This window comes from Trachemys scripta, chromosome 2 (genome assembly GCF_013100865.1).
Source record: "Trachemys scripta elegans isolate TJP31775 chromosome 2, CAS_Tse_1.0, whole genome shotgun sequence".
NCBI lineage: Eukaryota > Metazoa > Chordata > Testudines > Emydidae > Trachemys > Trachemys scripta.
In genome coordinates, this window is record NC_048299.1 from 63925778 (window position 1) to 63949484 (window position 23707).

The 23707-nt window shown below is 41.9% G+C and overlaps 1 protein-coding gene across 2 annotated transcripts in view; it reads right to left on the reverse strand.

The window, feature by feature from the left end:
• TBC1D5 (TBC1 domain family member 5) overlaps positions 1-23707 on the reverse strand; it is a 474884-nt gene that overhangs the window by 42171 nt on the left and 409006 nt on the right. For both annotated transcript variants that reach the window (XM_034760748.1, XM_034760747.1), the window contains one exon: positions 22748-22911. In XM_034760748.1, the coding sequence (XP_034616639.1) occupies positions 22748-22911 (164 nt within the window). The remainder of the gene's footprint in view (positions 1-22747; positions 22912-23707) is intronic.

Consider the following 23707-nt stretch of genomic DNA (forward strand, 5'->3'; position numbering starts at 1 on the left):
GATCAAAATGCAAAACAAATAGGGCTGTTAGTTCCACCCCCCCTTTATGTTATCATATAACCTTCACTTTTGCTGTCCAAGGAATGAAGAGCACAACTATGTTTAATATTTTCTTTGTTATGTACATGTTTAAACTGAAGGGAAAACAAAATATTTTTCAAGAGCTAAAGAAAATTAAATGAGCTGATAATTTATCAAGACAGATTACCAAAGACATGCACAGCATTATTTTAATAAATAAAGTTGAATGAATTTGTAAAAGGTTGATATAGTTTCTTGGCTCTCATATTCTTTATGTTTTGCAGAAGTTTACTAATCACTTAGAATATTTAGCATGGGAAAAGTCCATCTGCATTACAGCTGAATGATTCTGAATCTGTAGATACTTAGCAGCAATAAAAAGTGTCATATGCAGAAATGAAGAAACTATCTTCAAAGGAACTACTTAATCTGGCTCATATAATGTTATTTATGCCAAACTCCTTGAACAATAAATTCAAGTAGATAATTACATTAATTTAAGCCCCTCCTTAGATCCTGTCAAAATGGCAAGACAAAATATAGTAGAATTCAAACCTGTCAATATTGGAACATTAAAAGAATATCAAGGGGGAAAAATAAAGTTGGAAACAGGGAACTTACACAAATACATATTCACTAGAGGGTCTTTTTTCATGCTTAAATGCTTATTCACAACATAAACACAGAGTACGTGTTCAGGTTATCAGTGTCATTTTACATCTGCCTATTATAACTTTCAGATACATTGCAGACAAATGAACACACCATGTTAATTCTTCCACTTATTTTCTTTACACAAACGTAGCCTGGATAGAAAATAGCACCTAATGTTTCCATTCTGTTGCAATAGTCAATTTCAATTCTGTTTCTGACTCTACCGAGCCAATATATAATAGATGAACCCATGACAATTTTATGCTGTTTGACACCCCGGGAATCTTTATGTTCCATGCCAGCAGCACGCTTGCCCACAACACGTGCTGACATTTAAAATCATTACTTCCCACTGATGAGTAATATAAAATGGAATTTAAAAATAAACATGGTGTGATGTTGCATCCCATAATGCTTTATAGAAATATGCTTATGAGTGTAAATATGACATAAGTGGAATATGTTTTATGCTAGATATGCCATGTAACATGTCTTTGCAAAGGTTAAGACCTACTGAATATCGTCATCCTATTTGTATGCATCTATCATTTTTATATCTGCAGTTATGTGCGTTGGCTCTATGCTTGTATTTAAAGTGTTTGCTGTAGGAAGCACATAAGGCAGATTTGGTCAATATAGTGTGAAGGGGTTATTCAAGTAATTGGGAGTACTTAACTAACAATGGACTTTGGGAGACGCAATCCACATCTGAATTTTTCTGGGAATGTTCAAACTAACATGTAAACAATGACATCGGCCTGCAAAAAGCTGAATCATTCTTAGACATGTGACTTGCCCAGGTGACTACAAACTACATCAGGTTGAGGGGATTTTACACAGGAGCACAAAGGGGTTTCCACCCACAAGAGAAAGACTATACAAGGCCCTGGAAACCCCTCCATTTTGTCTTCAGCTGGCTCAAAAGATAGCCTCTGCACCCCAAAGAAATGCCTGAAAGAAACTGGAACAAAGGGCAGTAACAACGGGGGTGTGAGTGATTGCTGGACCCAGACCAGGAAGGAGTCTAGTCTGTCAAAGAAGTTTATTGAAACATCTCTGAGGGTGAGATTTACCAGCATTTAGTTTCTTACTGTATTAGGCTTAGACTTGCATGTTTTTGTTTTATTTTGCTTGGTAATTCACTTTGTTCTGTCTGTTATTACTTGGAACCACTTAAATCCTACTTTTTATATTTAATAAAATCACTTTTTACTTATTAATTTACCCAGAGCAAGTATTGATTCCTGGGGGAGCAAACAGCTGTGCAGATCTCTCTATCAGTGTTATAGAGGGCAAACAATGTATGAGTTTACCCTGTATAATCTTTATACGGGGTAAAACAGATTTATTTGGGTTTTGGATCCCATTGGGAACTGGGTATCTGGGGCTAGAGACAGGAGCACTTTCTAAGCTGCTTTCAGTTAAGCCTGCAGCTTGTGGGGGATGTGGTTCAGACCTGGGTCTCTGTTTGCAGCAGGCTAGTGTGTCTGGCTCAACAAGACAGGGTACTGAAGTCCCAAGCTGCCAGGGAAAACGGGCTCAGAGCTAGTCCCAGCACATCAGGTGGCAGTCCCAAGGGGCTTTCTGTGACCCAACCTGTCACACATGGAATCATTATTATTTATACTCCTTAAGCACTTCAGAGCCACGGTCACAGACCAGTACTGCACTGTGCTAGGTGCTGTGCAAACCCAGAACAAAAAGATGGTTCCTGCCCCAGAGAGCTTTCAATCCAACGATAACACAAGAGACAACAGAGAGATCAACAGACAGACAGACAAACAGACAGTACAAGGATGCAAAGATTGGTCAGGATTCTAGGTGGTAGTCTTAGCACACCAGCAGCCTAATCATGGCCAAGCTTTTATAGGCATCTTGGAAAAGGAGATTTTTAAGGAGGATAACTAGTTAGTGTTGTGGATGATCCCGGACAGCTTCTCCCAAGTGTGTGGGGGCAGTATGAGAGAAAGCATGAAGATGCTTGTTTGAAAACTTAACAAGTGGGTAATGGAGCTGGCTCTGGAGGCAAAAGCTGACATCTTGGTAGTGAATGAGAGAGGATAGGTAGGGTGGGGGATGGGCAATGAAGAACCATGAAAGTGAAGACAAGTAGTTTGTGTTTGATCCAGTTCTTTATCACTTGGTGGTGGGGGAATATCCATGCAACTGTAACATTTAACTTGAAGTACTTCCTACTTTTATATTTTTCATAGCAATACTGATAAGTGCAGAAAAATAAATTCCTTGGACTTTTTCATTAATAAAACTATGGAATTAAGATTTATTTAATATATTAGTGCTACAATACTTCCCACAAAGGCACATGGAAAACTCAGAGCTTAGTCTCATACATGGGGGTAGGGTGGGCTGACCCTCATGCAGAAAGAGGTTTAGCCTTCAAATTCCACAGAGATATAGGCCATTCACACAAGCTACCAGACTTTCTGTACTCCCTGCTAACTGTGGAACCAAACTTATGGACCTCAATCAGATTTTGTATTTTTTACATCTCAATGGGTGCCAATTTTATATTTTAAATATATTTTCAATGCTACCAACATATTCTTCACACACAGCATTTTGATACATTTTTAAAAATAGATATTTCATTTCTATGGACAGTGTGCACAAGGTATAAATTACAGTCATGGTGGTGATGCTTTATTTCACATCATTCTTCGTTGATTTTCATCTGCTACCATCACAAGGTAGATATGAAATAGGCTTAGTGGGGGTGTCCTCTTGACACCCACACATCCTTGTTTTGATTCTGCGATGCTGGAAAGTGTTAATGGCTCCCATCAATCACAATCTAGTCAATGGGTGCGCTGAGCGTCCTTTATCAAGACTAAATGAGGGAGCAATGAAATGCCCCTTTGTGTGATGTTGGGTGTCTGATGAAAGCCACTGCCCAAAGCACTGGCCAGTATAGTATGGACTGAGCAGGGACTGAGCCGTATGGGCTGAGGAATTAATTGGGAACATAAGAATGGCCACATTGGGTCAGATCAATGGTCCATCTAGCCCAGTATCCTGTCTTCCAACAGCGGCTGCCAGATGCTTCAGAGGAACTGATCGCAAATGCAAGGGTGGGGCATTGATTGGCTGGAGCTGTATGTGTCAGAGGCAGAAAGCAACTAGAAAGCCAGGGAAAGCCAGTAGAAAGAAAGGAAGCACAGAGTATAGCCTTGGGACAAAGCCAAGAAAAAGCTCCTTTTGGGTAGAGTAGTCACTGAGAAAGCAAATTTGGATTTCTGAATAAGGAAATTGCCACTGTTTGTTCCTACTGTGTTCAGTGAAATGAGAATTTGTGTACATTCTTTGTAAATAAACAAGATTGCACCAAAGAAATATCTGACCGCGATAACAGATTTCTCCTCCTAAAGCAAACACTGGCTAACCGCTCAGGACAAGGAACAACAATATGTTTTGCAATACCTCGGAATGTTAATTTAGCCCAAGTTAAATCAGTCAGCCAACCACATTAGTTTTCTGAGTAATTATACCACCAATGACTACCTTAATAACTTGGAAGTCAATGGGGCTACTCTCTTGCTGAGAGATGCTTCAGTGATTAGCGGGATCAGGGCCTTTAAGTGCATGGTGGTTTAATTCAGCCAAGGAAAGGAAACAAGTGCAGTAGAGGTCCTTGATATCTGAAGGAAGTTGGGCATTGCAAGAGCTGCAGAAGCATGTTTTGGAGTTTATTGTGTTTCCTCTGCCTTGGCCACCATCTTGACCCACAAACCTGCCGGACAGAACTCCCGCTCTATGATGGTAGCATTATACCTTTCAAAACCTCTCAAGAGTTCCAGAAATTAGCCCACCTGAATTAGGCAAATGGGGGGAAAAAATCCTGAAAATAAAGGTCTCGAACTCACCATTGGTGGGGGGCTGTGGAGAATAAAAAAAATTCAAATATGCAAGGAAGAACAGTGGAAGAGTCAATACAACTCACAAGAGCTAACATAAAACAGATAACTTGCTGACTCTACAAAATAATATTAAATCATTTGCTTCAGTGTGGTCTCCTAGGAGGATTGGGAACAAATGCCAGAAACAGATACACATTTTCTAAAGGAGGAGGAAGAGTTCAAATGGTGATGCCAAACCTGGTGATAGACAAATTAAGATATTAGAAGTTAACAAGTGGCAGACCCAGACAGGGTTCCTCTCAAATTCTGAAGGAAATGAGAAACCAATAGGCAAACTATTACACAGAATATAGTCTGGCTTCATATACTGACTCACATTGTCAATGTATCTCGAAGGGCTATATTTAAACTTATTGAAAACAGCTGAGATACAGCACCCAGTCACTGGAAACGAAGAACTTAATATTGTATGCTTCAGGAAGTGCTAAAGACAAGACCCAGGATTATTACAAAGCTAGAGGCGTGACTTCAACTCAGGAAAACGTTGAAAAAACTAACAAAACACAGAATCAGAGAATAACTAGAAAATTGTGATTAATGAAAGTCACCAAGAACTCACTAAAGGAAGGTACAAAAATATTAGAAGATTTTTTCATGCCCTTTAAAAAAAGTTACAATCTTAAACAGAACACAAGAAATGGCAGATTCAACAGTACAGTAATACAGGCTTTTAAAAATGGCAGCACCAAAAATATTTCTGAGATAACAAAGAATTGCTAGGACAGTCAGGACTCTTATCTACCCAGGGCTTTTTGGCTGGTATTTTCAAGTGAGCTAGGTGGTCAACTCCCATCAAATTTCCAAGCTTAGCATCCTAAGAATACATACAAGTAATACAAGTCATCCCCGTGACTCCTTCTCTGTACACCATTAATCACAGAGAAAGACAGCATTGCCAATGAACTTTCCAAAGCTATGTATGTATGTGCAGAACTAGTAGAACACTGGCAAACAACTGAACGATTGCATTTCAAAATCCAGTGTACATGCACAAAGTACTTAAAAAACCAGTATGACTTTGACAAGTCACAGCCAATTATCAAGAGACCAACAAAAGACACATCTCTGACCTAGGAACCACTTCTTGCCAAAATCCACGTTTCTAACGTCTACCACTAATGCATGAGTGCTGTTCACAGGAAATCACAGGAAAAGTATTTTTGTTCCTACTCTTTGATTTTGAAAATGGCTGAACCATTATGGTTGATTATACTAAATAAAAAAAATGGTAAAAATTTACTTACTTATCCATATATTTTCTTAAGTTGGCACATGATGCTTTGTGATCCATTACTCTTCTTATTCCTGCTCATCTTCCAAACAGGAAGGAGCCTCTTTTTTTCGTTAGGCTCTCCCGCCACCCTTCCCTAGCTTCACAATGTAGTGCCAGGAGGTGGAGCTATTCAGAGAACCGATCGCCTCTCCAACACCCCAGCCAACTGCTTATACTGAGAAGACAAGCTATAAATTCTGATTTATAATCATTATGAAAGATTCGCTGTTTCCAGGCAGGATACTTCATCTTTTGCATCTTATTAATTTATTATACAAAAAAATGGAAATGAAGACTTAGATCCCAATATGAGAAAATCCCATTTCTCTCTCTCTCTCTCTGCAGGAATGTTCTGCAAGAGAAAAAGGACTGATTGCAACATTTCCCCTCCAACTGGAATTTGATGAAAAAATAAGTGACGCCTTGGGTGGAGGGCCACGAAGCAACATGTGCCAATTCAGAGAATGAAAAATTACAACTAGCTAAGTGAATTATACCTTTCACTGCTGCTCTATGATATTTTACAAGTGGGTTGTAGTCAGCAAAACAAATCCCCACAAACAGGAGGGAAACTTAAATGAAGAAAACTGAATTGAGAGGGAAAAAAACTCTTATCTGAAGATTGTTTTTTTGTTTGTCTGGAGTTTTTTGCTTTTATTCTTTCTCCTTCTTCCATCATATGAAAGGTTTTAATGAAGAAAACCAAGAATGAAACTGCAGAACCATTTGTCCAAAAATAATATAAGATAAAGATAACACTTCTACTGTAAAGTAACAGATAAAGGAAAAGAATATACCGAGACTGGGCAGCCACACAGTAAAATTGCTTGAATGAAGTACTGTGTTGTCCTGCCAGGAAATGGCAAGGTTCCTGAATAAGTGACCCCTCACAGAAGGGGAAGAGGAGTGTAATTTGTGAAAAATCTGTAGGAGGCCTGAAAAATTCCTGAATTTATCCAGCTGGAAATAGTGAATGATTTGCACCCTTCCTTAGGCAGCCAACTAATCCTAACATTTTCTTCAAGCATTAGCTTTGCATAAACAGAATTTGAATGTCCCAATCACTGCTAAACAGTGAAACTAATTATCCTGGTAGTTGAAGGGCTTAGACCGGGGTCGGCAACCTTTCAGAAGCGGTGTGCCAAGTCTTCATTTATTCACTCTAATTTAAGGTTTCGCGTGCCAGTAATACATTTTAACGTTTTTAGAAGGTCTCTTTCTATAAGTCTATAATATATAAATAAAATAATGTTGTATATAAAGTAAATAAGGTTTTTAAAATGTTTAAGAAGCTTCATTTAAAATTAAATTAAAATGCAGAGCCTCCCGGACCAGTGGCCAGGACCCGGGCAGCGTGAGGGCCTCTGAAAATCAGCCTGTGTGCTGCCTTCGGCACGCGTGCCATAGGTTGCCTATCCCTGGCTTAAAACATAAGGAAAGCAAATTAAAAAAGATTGGTTCAAGTGAAAACCAGAGAATCCTGGTGCAGCCCTGAATCTCATCTCACCAGGGAAAAGGTGCACATAAGGATTCCAGACAGATTTTGAAGAGACACAACTTGAAGGTCCTGGAAAATGTGAGAGTGCTGCTAAAGAAGGGCTAGATGTAGAAGGAATATGCTACAAGGAATATGTCTCCTAACACTGAGCCTTGGTCCTTCAGGAAGGTAGGACTCAAACCCAATCAAGAGCCCATCTAGAAAGAACTGCAATATGTCCCTGGTTGTGAGATACAGGGGAACTTTGACCTTTCAAGAGCACCACCAGGTTCAAGTTCGCAGAACCCTTGAAATGCCCAGATTTGAAAACTGTTTATAGAATTGAGCAGGAAGTTCATGAGTTTTCCTGAATATTCATGCTCTAGAAGGTAAAACCTCTTGGGTTCTATGTGCTGTAGGTGTGAAAGTTTGAGAAATAGAGCTTCCCACTAATCAGGAGTTTCAAGGATGCTGAACTGACATCTGAACGAGTCTGAGACCATGAGTTCCTAGGCTACTACTTTTCTGTTAACTTCAAATGATTTAGTTCTTGTTCAATAGCATCCTATTGGCACCTGCTTAAATATGTAACCTACATACTGCTCTTTTGCTCAAATATATGTGGATTTAATCCTAAAATGCCTTATGTTGTGAGCGCCTCAGAGCAAAGCCCCTTTATGAGGGCTTGGAAAACACCCAGCAAATAGTTGGCAGTACTATAAACAAACAATCAGTGTAATACATAGTCAGCAAAACTTTCAGCTCCAGGAAAAAGAATTCCTCCTGTTCTATTCAGGATTTTTAGCTTGTGCTTTTTTGCTCTAGCGTGCAACAGTAGCCCTGGAGTTACATTTCATGAGTGGCAACCAATTCTGGATGGAAACTTAAGGAAGAGAATCACCTTTCTAGCTGCTATAATTTTAAAAAGCTGTTCTGATGAGCGTCCTAGGACAACCTCTTGCTTGGAATTGAGTGGGACTATCTGAGCTCCCACAGTGCTGCAGAAAATAATCTGATTCCTGGTTCTGATAATCACAAAAATTTGTAGCCTTCAGAGGTGCACCATGACCAGTGCACAGAACCCTCGGCCTGCCTTGATATAATGGAAACTGATACCAAATATGGAGAACCTCAGCCATGAGTGGTTTTTTAAACCTGTTGTTTTGGTTTCAGAACCTCTGGGAGTCACACCTGCCCCCCCAAGGAGAGAGAGACTGACAGAAGCAGTGACAGGGCATCGGTTCAAGTTACCGACCATAACAAGGACTGGCTAAGGCCCTTGTTGGAATAATTGAGTCAAAAATACCTAGTTACTGTAGCAGTCTGAAAGGAGCGGGGCATCTTGTGCTGCGGGTTTTTCCTAACCCTCTTATTTAGCAGCTTCTTGAAGATGCTCCTGGACACTATATTTCACTTCAGTCAGAAGAAGAAAGTGGGGGAAGGGGACAAAACAGCCAAGGACCCCTGGCTTGTTGTTTCCAAAATGCCAGGACCTGCTGCTGAATTTCAGCCTCAAACAAGTGAAGGCTTGCCTGCCACATTGTTACTGCTGTAGTCAGCCCTTGTTGCCATGTTTTACTTTGCCCTGGAGCACCAAGTGGGCAGGGATCCCTGGCTTGGAGGTTCTGAAAAGCTGGCTCCCACTGCTGCACTGCTGAATCCGCGCCCCCAAATGGCGTAAGGCTTGTGTGCCACGTTGCTACAGAGTGGTGCAATATTGCACAACTGATCACCAGCAGAAGCCTCTTTGATCCTAGCTGAGCCTGCTACACTGCTGTGTTTTCTCTTGCAATACCACTGTCTGGCAGGGTCCTGTTTTAAAAATATCTTCTCCCTACCAAGGGAGCACCAAGGAAAGGGTGAAAAATAAAGATATACATATCGTGAAAAAAGCTCCTGCCTGGAGACAGAGAAAGGAGAATCGAAGGGAACATTCCGCAGCTTCCAGTGGAGGCCAGACACTGGGGAGTTAGAGAAGCAATCAGTTCTCTAAACAGCTCCACCTGTTGGCAGTACATCCTGAAGCTAGAGAGGGCTTCTTTGGTTAAAAAAAACAACAAACAGAGAGAGAGAGAGAGAGGGCTCCATGCTTTGAAAAGGAGGAAAACCCCCAGTTGTAATGGGTCATGGATCACAAGGTGCCCATAATGTAGAATACAAATTATGCCCACACTGACAACAAATCTGGCAAATTTAGCTTGATATAAAAACCAAAAAGGGAATAAAGAATTGGAAATGGCCCCCTAGAACAGAAATTCTGGTAAATTTAGCTATAACGGGGCAGATGGAGCCTCATGATTCAATGGGTGCACTCTACTAAGCGTTTCTTGTTGCAGTCAAGTGAGACACTGGTCAGGCTCAGCAGCACCCTCTGCCACGGCACCGCAACCTTAATCCAGGCTCAGCGTGGAGGGCAGGGTTTGGAGAATGAGCATGCCCCACACTCACCCAGCAGTGGCACGAGGCTGGGCCCAGCACTCCTCTCTGGGCGTCGTGACCAGGCATATGGTGTCGCAGTGCCACTCAGGTCTGTGACTTTAGTGGGATTAATGGTTGCTGTGGGTGCAAATGAACCTACTATAAAACCCTGAAAAAGCCACTACTCAGGTATAGGCATTGTTGCACACATTGTCTGTAATACTTTAAAAAAACATAAAAGCAACATCACAGTAAGATATCAATAAGTAGGTACTCAGATTATATAGTGATGAGTACTACAGAAACTATAATAAACATATAAATCAACTAGGGAGATTTCTGATCCCCCCCCCCCCATTATGATTATTTTACTATTATGTTTGGCTGGCTTTTTGGTTTTAATTCTAGATATACATACATTAGTGACTGTCAGACAAATGTGAGACTAAAACAGTCATAGTATTCTGTCCATAATTTAATCCCCCCTCTCCCCAAAGTTTTTTGATGTTAAAGATCTTTGAAATAAGATATTAAGTATTCTTGAATCCATATATTTCTGGAGTGAATACAGTGCATGTATTGTGCTCCTACACTGTGTTTCTAAAATATTTAGTAAAATGTTATTGAATTGCCTACTAGGTGTGATATATTTATGCAATTATTTTTTTTCTTATTTTTGCTGTCTCAGTGCTTTAGTTACAATATTTCCTTCATCTAATCTTTTATTAATAATTCCCAAAGCATATATTTTGTTATAGATTAATGACCCCAAATAATAAATTCTCATTTAGTTTTCACAAGTGATTTCTTTTGCCACTGCAAAATGTTGATTTGATTCATAATATAAAGAGACATTTTTGAATTATGAAACACAATACACTATGAGCAACATTTCAGTCTTTCCATTTGCTTGTTAAATATATTAGATTTATTCAACCACTATTTATATTTTATTCACTTTAAAATGTTTCTTAAGCATCAGCTACATAAGAGTTCAAGTGAAATATTCTCTATTCCAAATGATACATTTGTTCTGTGATGTGATTCATAATATGATTCAGTATGCAGTTTTGGAGTTGGACCTCATTATTTAGATCTTTTAGGAGCTCTGATTATAATGTTCAGAATTTAAAAAGGGTAATGCTTAAGTATAGTAATTATACAAGGACTCAAAACATTTACGAATGTAAACATTTACACTAACTTGCTACAATAAAGTACAAGATCTGCTGTTTTTGTGGGGAGAAGCTTGATTTAACTGAACATGAAAAAACTGCAACACATCCTAAATTGAAATATAAAACTACAATTTCTTTCAAGGAGAAAAAACACATCATCTAGATTTGGAATGGTACTGTACATATTTTTTTTTTTATGAGAGTCCAGTTGAGTTTCCTAACATTTGCAAAAATGGAAACTCAGGTAAACTATTAGATGATTTAAAGAGAGAAAAAAAAGCAGAGGGTAAATTTTTCAAAAGTGCTTAAGTGACTTAGGAGCCTAAGTCCCACTGACTTTGGATGTCGATTTCACTTGGGCTTCTAAATGCCTATGTCACTTTTGAAAATGGGACCTGGACTCCGAAGTCATTTAGGAACTTTTGAAGATTTTACCCAGAGCCTCCAATCAGTCAAGATTTTGAAATGTTATTGCATCTTCCTTAGCAGCCACTAATTATTGTCCAATAATTTTAAAACTTCTTGTTGCCTTCTGCCAAATTATGTAATTCTACACAGTTACTATGTAGAGATGGGTCAGGATGTGGAACTAGGCATTATTACTGGTACACATGATTTCAGCAGGACTTAAATATTTAACCCTCTTTTAGCCAGTAAAAAACTACAGATTATTGGCTATTCTACACATTTCTAATGTCTTCCAAATGGCTTTACAAATCTGCTCTGTATGTCAGCATACTGACCTCAGATATGAAAACAATATGGTTTTGTTGTAATCTCATTCACTTTATGTAACTATAGCAGGGGGTTCTCAAACATCATTGCACTGCAACCCCCTTCTGACAACAAAAATTACTACACAACCCCAGGAGGGGGGACCGAAGCCTTAGCCCCCCCAATCCCTGCCACCCCAGGTGAGAGGCCAGAGCCCCGCCGCCCTGCGGGGGAGAGGGTGCCAAAGTCCAAGGGCTTCAGCCCCAGCAGGGGGCCTGTAATCTCAGCCCCACTGCCCAAGGCTGAAGCCCTCAGGCTTCGGTCCCCGACAGTGGGGCTCAGGCTTTGGCTTCGGTCCTGACCCCTGCAAGTCTAAGGTAGTTGTGGCGACCCCATTAAAATGGGTTCGTGATCCACTCTGGGGTCCCGACCCATAGTTTGAGAACCACTGAACCACAGTTTTCATTTGTATAACTTCTTGTTAAACTTGCTAGAAATTCACTTCCTGCTTTTACCCCACCACAGTTGTTTTTATTTAAATGGAATTACTTGAAGCATGAAGATGTGTAACAGCTGACTATGAAGCGGTCATCAAAAACCTTTTTATAAAAATTACATAAACATGTCAATACATGTAAGAGAGAAAGCTTACTTTATAAGACATTTCTTTTCCTGATGCTCACAGCTCTTTGATCTGAGTAACAGCAATGCTGTGGCTACATAAGGAAGGAAACTGAAAACAGTGCAACAGTTCCAACAGATCTAAAAAGTACCTCTACAAATCTTGGTCAGAAGACCTGGCAGCCTGTCAGATTTAAATGCTTTCTATTTCCAAGGTTAGAACGGCATTGAAAAACTAAACAAATGCCAAGTTTCAAGTGTCTGAATTGAATTTGGCCTCATATCAAAATCAAGATAATCACATCGGAATGGCAAAGCTGGAAAATCTCCTGAAATATAAGTTACAGTTTCAGATTGATTCATTAAACTTAATACACTACACTCAAATGTCAGCAGAGGTGGGCTTTTTATATTAGACCCAGCACACCCCAAACTATTGATTAAGCAATGAGATGTTACAAGAAAACATTTATTAGTTCATTAAGCAGTTATAATAATAGTTTAAATTATATAACATTCATTTATAGGAATGTTTTGATTGTCATTAAGAAAAGAGCATTGCATTGGGACATTTGTATTTCTGAATAAATGTGAGGTACATGTTAAATATGAATTCACAAACATTTTGTTAAAACACTATACTGTATATACTCGTTCATAAGCTGAATATTTTTGGCAAAAAAAGTGACGCATCAAAGAGCGGAGGTTGGCTTATAACTGGGTCTACACCAAAATTTGATGATTTTAAACTCTATGGAACCACGTTCGCAGCTCCCGTTGGCTGGGAACGGCAAACTGCGCCATAGGGAGCTGAAGGGTTCCATGCCTGCAGACGCTCCAAGTAAACAAAATGTTCCGACCCGCCAGTGGCTTACCCTGACGGGCCGGGAGCCAAAGTTTTCCAACCCCTGAAATATAGGATCGGCTTATGAAAGGGTCATACAGTTTTGCTATTTTGACCTATCCATTTGGAGGGGTCGGCTTATAAACTAACGGGCTAATGAACGAGTATATATTTAGGAGTTTAAAGAAATAATTTAGCCCACATAAAAGGTGCATGGAAGTAAAAAAAAAAAAAAAAAAAAGTCTCTAAGCTTACAGGATTGTATAAAATGCACAAAAGGAAATACTTCTACTCAAGGACAATATGTGCGTGTATATGATGTTATTGCCACCACTATTTATTTTGTTATCCTCTTGGATTTTTATGCTTTGTAGTCTATGGCCAAAATTGTCAAACTTGGGTGCCTAAAGTGAGGCAGCTAAATCAGCGGTTTGATTTTCAGAGGTGTTATGCAAAATGCAGATCCCAGGGCTTGTCTACATCAGTGCAGCTGTGCCGCTGTAGCGCTTAGTGAAGATGCTACCTATGCCTATGGGGGAGCGTCTCCTGCGGGTGGAGGCACTCCACTTCCCTCAAAAGTGGAAGCTGTGTTAGTGGGAGGGCTTCTCCCGTTGACACAGTGCTATCTGCACTGGGGGTTAGGTCGGTATAACTATGTCGATTTTCCACACACCTGAGAGATGCAATTATACCAACACAAGTTTCTAGTGTAGACCAAGCCTCAGACATCTGTTTTTCTAACCAGTCTGATGGGTTATATAAATTACAAACATCAATTCCCTGCAAAGAGACGATAGCACGTATAGGGAGGAAAATTGTATGTCTGATGGTGTCACTTAAGTCAAACCTGAGAAGTAAGGAAACAGCTGATAAGGCCAACAATAATCTTGGATACAACAGTTTCCATCTTAACACTTCTTTGTGGCCAAAAGCCAAGCCCAGTATCTCCTGCCAGAGACAGGTGTCAGACAGCTCCAATGTTTGCCAAAACTAAGAGCTAGTCAGCCCTGCTATTTGCCAAGAACAGGAACTGATTGTTCTTAATGCTTGTAGTTGAAGGAAGGTGATCATAATGTGAAATGAAGGGCTGCAAATCTGTCCAATTTTCCCCCACAGTCTGCTCATAGGGTGGGGGAGATAGGTAATGAGAGGAAATTACCCCGGAGCGCTATTCCAGAGATTCCCAAACTTCATCGCACCGCAACCTTCTGTTGTCCTTCTGACAACAAAAATTACTACAGGACCCCAGGAGGGGGTACCCAAGTCTGAGTCCGCCCAAACCCTGCCACCCTGGGGTGGGGGGCAAAGCCAAAGCCCCATCTCCGCAGGCTGGGGGGCCAAAGCTGAAGCCTAAGGGCTTCAGCCACAGGCAGGGGGCCTGTAACCTAAGCCCTGATGCCCAGGGCTGAAGCCCTTAAGCTTGGGCCCCAGATGCCAGCAAGTCTAAGCCAGCCCTAGTGACCCCATTAAACTTTGGGGTCCTGACCCACAGTTTGAGAACCACTGCTCTTTTCCATCACCACTGCTGCTGCTGGGTAGATGAAGGGCACCAGACTGCTTTTCATGTAACAGTTAAGCTGCTCCTGCTTGTGAGGAGATGGCCCCAGAGTCTTTCTTTCCTGCCAAGAGGGGGCCTTAAGCCAGGGGTGCTGGAACAATGTGTGCAGTGGAGGTGTTGAGAGCCATTGAACCAAACTGTAAGCCCTGTATATGATGGAAACCACTTCAAGCCCCGGGGTGTGGCAGCATCCCCAGCACCCCAAGTTCCAGCACCAATGCTTTCAGCTAAAAATTTAAATAGCACTTGTCTCTGAAGATAGTAACAGTGAACATATTTTCATCAGTCTTTGGATTTAGGAAATACATCACTTTCTCAGCACTTGTTTAACAGGAATTTTGCTGTCTGAGGCTAGGTCTACACTACCCGCCTGAATCGGCGGGTAGAAATCGACCTCTCGGGGATCGATTTATCGCGTTCCGTGGGGACGCGATAATCGATCCCCGAATCGGCGCTCTTACTCCACCAGCGGAGGTGGGAGTAAGCGCCGCCGACAGAAAGCCGCAGAAGTCGATTTTGCCGCCGTCCTCACAGCGGGGTAAGTCGGCTGCGATACGTCGAATTCAGCTACGCTATTCACATAGCTGAATTTGCGTATCTTAAATCGACTCCCCCCTGTAGTGTAGATGTACACTTAGAGGAGTAGAGACCCTCAACATGAGGAGTCTTGCTCCTGCTTGTCAAAGTGATTCAGTTGGAGGCAGTGAATCAAGTTAAGAATCAGTTTTGACCATGCCCTTTCCAAGCAAAGTCCAATGTATTGGTCATGACTCAGAACTTGAAAAATGTATTCAAGTTACACCCCTGTTTATCCCATAACAACCTTGAAACAGCAGCACATTCCCTTGAGCTAGACAAATAATGGATTTTTTTGGTTTGCTGGCATTTCCGGAAAAAAAAATGGAAAAAGCTTTAGTTTTAGGTCAAATCGAAAATGAGTGTTTTGGCAAATCAGAAAGTAAAAAAAATGTCAAGTCATGTTAAAACAAAACTTGGGTGGGCGGAGAGAATAACCCCCCTTACAACCTTTAGCCCAGGGGTTAGGGCACTCACCTGGGATGTGGGAGGCAATTCCCTCCTCTGCCTGACATGGGGAAAGGATTTGAACTTGAGTCTCCCACATTGCAGGAAGTGTCCTAGCTACTGAGTTATGGGATATTCTGGGGTGGGTCCATCTCAGCCTCTCCTGTTGAAACTGTTACACTTTGTATTAAGAATAAAATAGTCATTAGAGCAGGAACTTGAACGTGGGTCTCCCACATACTATGTGAATGCCCTTAACCCACAGGTGGCGGGTGTAATAGCAGCCGCCAACCCACCACCTTTCAGAACGCAGATGCCTGGGCTGTGGTGGCCCCAACTGTGCTCTGCCTCTTCCTGTCCCTGCTCTGTCCCCCACAGGCCACCACCGCCTTCCCCTGTCTGAGTCCCTCCTCTCCTCCACACCTTTCCCCTGAGAGGCCGTCACTGCCTGCCGTGTCCCTCCTCCTGGACAAGGGGGCTTAGAGGAGAAGGGAGAGTGGGCGGGGAACATGGACGGGGCCATGGTCTGGGCACCAGGGGGAACTTCTGGCGCTCGGGCCAGCCTCCCCAAATGCGGGAGGCACGTGCCGACCATGCCTTAACCACTAGGGTAATAGAACCATTCTCATTGTCTTTCTCTGACTGAATGACTATTCATTGTCATTCACAGTGGCAATTAATTCATAATGGGTCTTGCACATCCCAGGTGAGTACCCTGATTACAGGACTAAAGGTTCTTGTATAAGGGAGGTCCTCCTCCACTCTTCCCAGCATTTTGTGAATCTAATCCTGTGTTTCTATCAAAATGCCTGAAGTCAAAACACAAAATTTCAAGTTGAGTTGAAATTAAATGTTTCATTTTGATATTTCTGAAACATTCTGATTTTCTCAGTTTGGCTCTAACTATTAAACTTGACATGAATTCGCTAATTGTTTTGGGTTGACAAACTGCATTTTTTACAAAAATTGCCCTGCTCTACCTAAATTATTACAATTTCCTAACCATAGGGTATGTGTTTCTGCTTATATGTTTTCCTCCTCTCACACTTTTTTTAGCAAAGACCTTTGAGGGTGGGAAATGGGTTTTTCTGGTGTCCATAAAATGAGTAATGGCTGATGTTTAAATACATCAAAACCATTTTTAAAAAATGACTGATGTATGACTAAGTGCCCACTAGAGTCGCTTTCCATAAAAAATTCTTGGACATAATCCATAATATAACTAGGATTGGCAAAATGTACAAAATATCAAACGGTAATACAACTATCCATCTACCAAAAAGGTACTAGATCAGCCACAATATAGTAAATAAATTCAATAATAAAGTGAACCCAATATGTTTTCAAGTCCTTTACCTCTTTTCCCTCCCAAAACAGTTCTCAATGAAGCAGCTATAAATTACTGGCCCGAGAGTAATTTACTTAATCTACTTTGGGACACTGGGCTGCACTATTTGTTCCCACCCCCCATTAGGATAACTAAGCATTATAAAATATGTGAGGAAATACAAACAAATGATCATCCTTAGCAATCGAGAGCAAATTTAAATAAAACTTTTCTGTTAGTAGCTGACCTGAAATAAAACACTTTTATGTTCCATAACAAGGCAGTCAAAAAGCTGAATACGAGGAAATAGGTTTTAGTGGTCTGAAGTACATACATTTTTTTTAGTTCTGAGGCACTACAGTGTAAAGCATATGATGTAATTTAAAGAACCCTTAGGAAAATTTGTGCTCTGCTTTCACTGCCATGTTATGAATTTACTGGTGATTCTGAGACATTTTCATAAACGGACCATAACACAGAGACTACAAATTTATTCCTTTGAAACATTCCCTCCCCTCAATCTTTCTTCAAGTCATCCAGTGAAAATAAGAAAAGAAAATACAAAGTAATAACAGAAGTGTTGGGAAAATCAATTACTCAGAAAATGTATAATGGGATTCTCAAGGGACTCTAACCAAGCATGAGGGGTATCATAGAAAATTCTTGTACATCTAGTATTACAGTATAAAAGAGGCATTAGTCTTAAACTCCATTTACACACAAGAGATTAAGCATGATAGCCATACCACAAGCTGTAGACATAATTGGCTCAAATTTAGATCCTGTTAAATTATACCCATAAAATATATACATTTATACATTACTTAAAATGTATTTTTGTAGGGATTTTAATGTGTTTTGTTTTACTTCAGCTCAGGCAGGCAGGGAGAGAGATGTAAGGTTTCCATTCTGTCCTTTAACTCAACCCACTGTGCCTCAAGCAGTGCCCAGGAGTTAATGTTTCTTGCATTCCTGGGCCCTGATTCTGCAAGCTGTTCTGCACGTGGGGCTCTCTGTGGATGCAGGGAGTCTGCCTGCACAGAGCAAAGTAGACTAGAGCAGTTCAAGTGGAGCTTATTCTTGGAACTGGAAAAACACTCTTAAGGTATGTCTACACTGGCAGAGTTACAGCACCGCTCAGAGAACGCTGAAGGGAAACCGCTGTTGTGTGTTCACACAGCTGCCTGCGCAATAGCGTGTTCACACTTGCGGCACTTGCAGCAGTGCACTCTGGGCAGCTATCCCTCTTCCTCTTCTGCCACTAAGAGTTGTGGGAAGGCAGAGGGAGTTGCAGGGCATCCTGGATCCTGTCCCGATGCCCCGTGATGCATTGCTTCGCATCCCAGCAATCCCTGTGCTTCCATCCACTTTTGGCGCCATCTTTCAATGGTTTGTGAACTGCATGCTCTGCCTCTTTGTCCTGCAGGAATGGATCCCGCACTGTTGATCAATATGCTGATCACTCTGACTAACACGTCATGAGTGGCAGTGAAGTTGTTCCTTAAATTACAAAGGCAAGAGGAGTTCGACATTGATCTCGCCATGCATAGTAGCTACGACATGAGATTGCTTGTGTCATTCATGGAGATGCTGACCACAGTGGAAGGCCACTTTTGGGCTCGGGAAACAAGCACTGAGTGGTGGGATCACATCATCATGCACGTCTGGGATGACGAGCAGTGGCTATAAAACCTTCGGATGAGGAAAGCCACATTCATGGGACATTCATGGGACTGTGTGATGAGGTCACCCCAGCCCTGCGATGCAAGGAAACGAGAATGAGAGCTGCCCTGTTCTTGGAGAAGCGCGTGGTGATTGCACTGTGGAACCTGGCTACTCCAGACTGCTACCGATCTGTTGCTAATGAGTTCGGAATGGGTTGACGGAAGTATGCAGGGTCATTAATCACATCCTGCTCCAAACACTGGCCTGTTCAGGAAGTTGCAAGCAGGGACTTTCTTCCCGGACCAGAAGATCACTGTGTGGGAAGTTGAAGTGCCCATTGTGATCCTGAGAGACCCTGCCTACCCCTTAATGCCGTGGCTTATGAAGCCATACATGGGGCACCTTGACAGCTGCAAGGAACGGTTCAACAGCAGGCTGAGCAAGTGCAAAATGGCTGTTGAGTGTGCTTTTGGCCGTTTAAAGGCCCGCTGGCACTGCCTATATGGGAGGCTGGACCTGGCCGATGACAATATTCCTATGCTTATAGCCACATGCTGTATGCTCCATAATATTTGTGAAGGGAAGGGTGAAAGCTTCACTCAGGGCTGGACCGCTGAGGCTCAGTGCCTGGAGACCGAATTTGAACAGCCAGAGATCAATGCATTAGAGGGGCACAGTGCGAGGCCATAAGGATTAGGGATGCTTTGAGGCAGCAATTTGAAGCTGAAAGCCACTAATATTTGTTGTTATGCTCAGGAGTGCAGCGCTTGTAATGCTAGGAGGTGATTGTGATTGGTGCAGACGATGCACTATGAAGGTGTAAGAAAACTGCCTGTTGCTTTGCAGGGCCCTTTTTGCTTTCAATTAATGGAATAAAAGATTGCTTTCAAACCAAAACAATTTTATTAAAAAACAACAACCGGAGGGGAGAGAGAAACAAAAAAAGCACATCAGCACTGAGGGGGAGAGGGGAAGGGAGGGTCCCAGGAGGTAGCGGGGTCTCGGGATGATTAAAGATTTGTGTATGTCCAGGTATCATATCCAAGCTTCTCCTCTGGAGTCCAGTGCAGCGGGTAGTGTACTTCAGCAGGGCTAAACTGCAGAGGGATGGGTGTTGAGTGCAGTGGGTCCGCAGGGCTGGACTGTGACAAGGCAAGAGTGGAATGCAGTGGGTACAGACTGGAGCCAGGAGGTTGATAAGAGTCTGTTGTTGGTGTCTGGGGAGCGCATGGGAAAGAGTTTTGCGACAGCGGCTGCAGGGGAGGGCGGGCGCGGAGCTGCTCGGTTTGCAGTGCTAGTAGTGCCTGGAGCGCATCCACTTGGTGCTCCATAATGTTTAAGAACTGCTCCGTGGCGTCTTTCTGGTGTTCCACGTTCTCTGTTTGGTCCCTCTTCTAACTGTTCTGCCACTCCTTCAATTCCTGCTTCTCGGCTGCGGAGTGCATCATGACATCATGTAGAAAGTCCTCTTTAGTTCTTTGTGCCTGCTTTCTAATTCTGCGTAGCCGTTCAGCCGGCGATAACAAAGAGGGAGACTGGGCTCCCAAAATCATATCTGTGAAGCCAAAATGCAACATTTTACAGAAGCAATATTGTTTGCAACACACGGACCATTGATTCAGTGATTTAAAACACAGCCATTGTTCACATACCTGTCACTAACTGGCTGACTCCTGGCAAGCACACATGAGCCACAAGACCCCCAAGATGGTGAATAACCGCAGGGGCAGGGGAAATCAGTGTTCCAGGACCGTACTGTACACTGGGCATGTGGCTCTTGGGGAGAGCCAGCACTGTAGGGGTGGCCTTATAGTCATTACTGTACCCACATTTTCCACAGGCTGTGTTCATTATGGAAGATATCTCGCTGCTGAGGGTGAGCAGGGAATCAAGGGAGGGTCTTCTCCAAGCCTGCAGCTTCCGCCCTGGCCCTTATGTGGTTCCACTGTGTGCAGCAATGGTGCCCCCCCAACCCCTGTAATGGCAGAGAGAAGCAGGAAAGTTATCTTTAATGGGGCAAAAAACAAAGCAGCTCCACTTACCAGGGGCCTCCACTCCTGTTTGTGCTTCGCCAAGCTCTGCCAGCTGTGACTGGCTAACCTCCTCCGGGGTAGAGACGAGCTCCTGGCTGCATGCTTCTCTGACCTCCGAGTTGTCCTCTGCCTCTGGGTCCCCCACCCCCTCCACATCCTTGTCCAAGATTTCCTCCTCCTGGCTCGGTCCACTCTTGACTGGCACGCGAGCCACCGAAGTCTCCACTGGTAGGCGTTCCGTAGCTCCTTCACTTTGACCCTGCACTGCAGTGTGTCCCAGTCATGGCCCCTTTCTGTCATGCATTGTGAAATCTGTCTGTTGGTATCATAATTCCTACGGCTGGAACGCAGCTGGGACTGGACAGCTACCTCTCCCCAAATGCTGATGAGGTCCAGCAGCTCAGCATTGCTCCAAGCGGAGGATTGCCTGGTGTGTGGAGCAAGCATGGTTACCTGGAAAGATGCTCTGAGACCACTGCATGCATCAACGAACAAACAGGAAGGGGACTTTCAAAATTTCAAAGGATTTTAAGGGATGGGGCTCACAGCTGGTCACCGGAGGGCAGGTCAGTAGAGTTCAAAGCGATGACCAGAGAGGAGAGAACAGGCATTGTGGGACACCTCTTGGAGGCCAATCGCAGCACTGTAATCGACCAGGGTGTCTACGCTGGTGCAGAAAACTGTACACCTCTTGTCTCTTAGTTTTTGTGCACTAAGTGGCTTGGCAGTGTGTACACCTCAGGAGTTACAACGCAGAAAGCTGCTTTACTGTGCAGAAACTTGCCAGTGTAGACAAGGCCTTATATACTTGTGTCTTTAGGCACCCCAATAAAATGAAAAAGCAAATAACTCCCACTCCAGTATCTTCATTATTCCCAGTATATTGTTTGAACACAGTTGAGTAAAAAGCAGAATGGACATATTTTCTTCATTTCAAAAACATGTAAGCAAGGTCTTAAATTTAAAAATATAATAAATTAAAAAACTTTTCTAGTAAGGCAGCAAATTTTAAATACTAAACAGAAAAATCTATATTATTTGTAATCTTAGGGTTAAAACTTTAAAGTTATGACATTCACAGTTAACGTTTCCATTCTGTCTTTACCTTATCATTGTGCGTTTGTATTTCTGGGATCTCTGAATATTGAAAGTTTTGGTATAGTACAGAAATTTTGCTATTACAGTTACTTGGTGAAATTAACAGGAAATTCTATCAACAAATTTGTAAAAACACAGAAAATGTACATTTTGCCTCCATTTTTGAGCCAAAAACTCTAGGTTATCATTACATAAATATCTCTAACAATCAGAAAGATTATGTGAGGCTGATGGCTGAAGAAAATGTTTTTTTAAGTTTAAATTAATTAATTTTTATTTCAGTGAAGGAGCTTGCTCCCATAACATATAAGATTAATCAAACTAGATCTCCTCTAAGCTCTTTAGTAAGGTGGTAAGTTCTTACACAGCACCTACTACATCAACAGATTTCCTGAGATGAAAGCAACAAGTTTTTTAAATAAGAATTTCTTGTGGCTCAAGAAAGTGGATGCTTGGAGATATAACTGTCATTGTAGGATACAGATGTGACAGACATTGCGGGAAACCTCTAATATATTAGGAAATTTGAGGTGCACCAGATGGATACATTTGGATCTGATGATTATAAAGTCCGTCTCTGAACTAGTTATTAGTTTCGGGCCCACCCCGGAAGTCTAATGAAAGAAATGAACTTGCAGGAGTCTCTCCTCTGATCTGGCCCACGAGAGACTTTCAGGGGCTTCAGAAGATAAAGTAGGGCTGTGGGATTGAGTGTAGATAGCAGATGCTATTTAGCAAAAAATATTATACAAATATCTTCAGTGATTTCTGTTTTGTCATTAATTTCTGCTTGGGAATATTTTCAAAGGCAAACAATTAATAAGAAAAAATATCAATTCCAATAAGTGAAACAATGTGTCATGGAAAAAAAACAAACCCAAACCAGCTCACAATGTTCAGGAACTTACAGACTCTTTTCTGCCCATAGTTTTGCTGTGGGAACGAGAACGGGAGATGGTACTGAAAAAGAAATCTTTCTTGGATGCAGACAAAGGAGGAGATCCTGTGTATTCACGTCCTGCAGACAAGCTCTCTATGCTTGGAGATGAACTGACATTTTTTGAACTTTGGCCTGTAAAACAAGCACAGAGCAACAAATCATTAAATCAGGGGAAAAGTGCTCTATCAAGTACTTCGTGTCTCAGGCTATGTCTATACTACTGCAGTTAGTCGATCGATGTACTTTAGGTCAAGTTACCGCGGGGTTTACACTCTGGGGGGTCAAAGGGAGATTACTCTTCTCTTCGGGGGTAGAGTACAGGGATCGACAGGAGAGTGATCTGCAGTTGATTTGGCGGGTCTTTACAAGACCCACTAAATCGACCGTTGGTGGATTGATCTCAGAGTGTTGATCCCTGCCGTAGTGTAGACCTGCCCCCACATGTTGCTCACTGAGACTCATAAGCAGATCAACACAGAATGAGATTTTGCAAAATTAAAGTGTGTCTGTATGCATTGTGACATATGGAGAACTACTCTGACATACAGGCCTCTGTATATTTCTAATGAGAGGGCATAGAAAAACAATAACAAATCTTAATAAGTAGATATGATACCTAGTGGTACCTTAGTAATCTGTATGACACATATAATTAATATGAGAAGATTGATGTGAAGCCTTCAGTCTTGCACACAATATGTGGTGGGGGAAAAGGGATGGAAATGGAAAAGAATTTTTTGTTTAATGAAGTCATATGTATAAGGTTGTGAAGAAAGACTTTTATGATGTTCTATTTTCTACTTTTCTTCCATCATTGGGAGTTGTTCTGAATGACTATAGCTCAAGTACTAGGATTGAGAATTAAGAGTCCCTAAGAAAGGAACTAAGATGTAAATATTTTAATAGATGCAAATCAGTTTAATCTTCC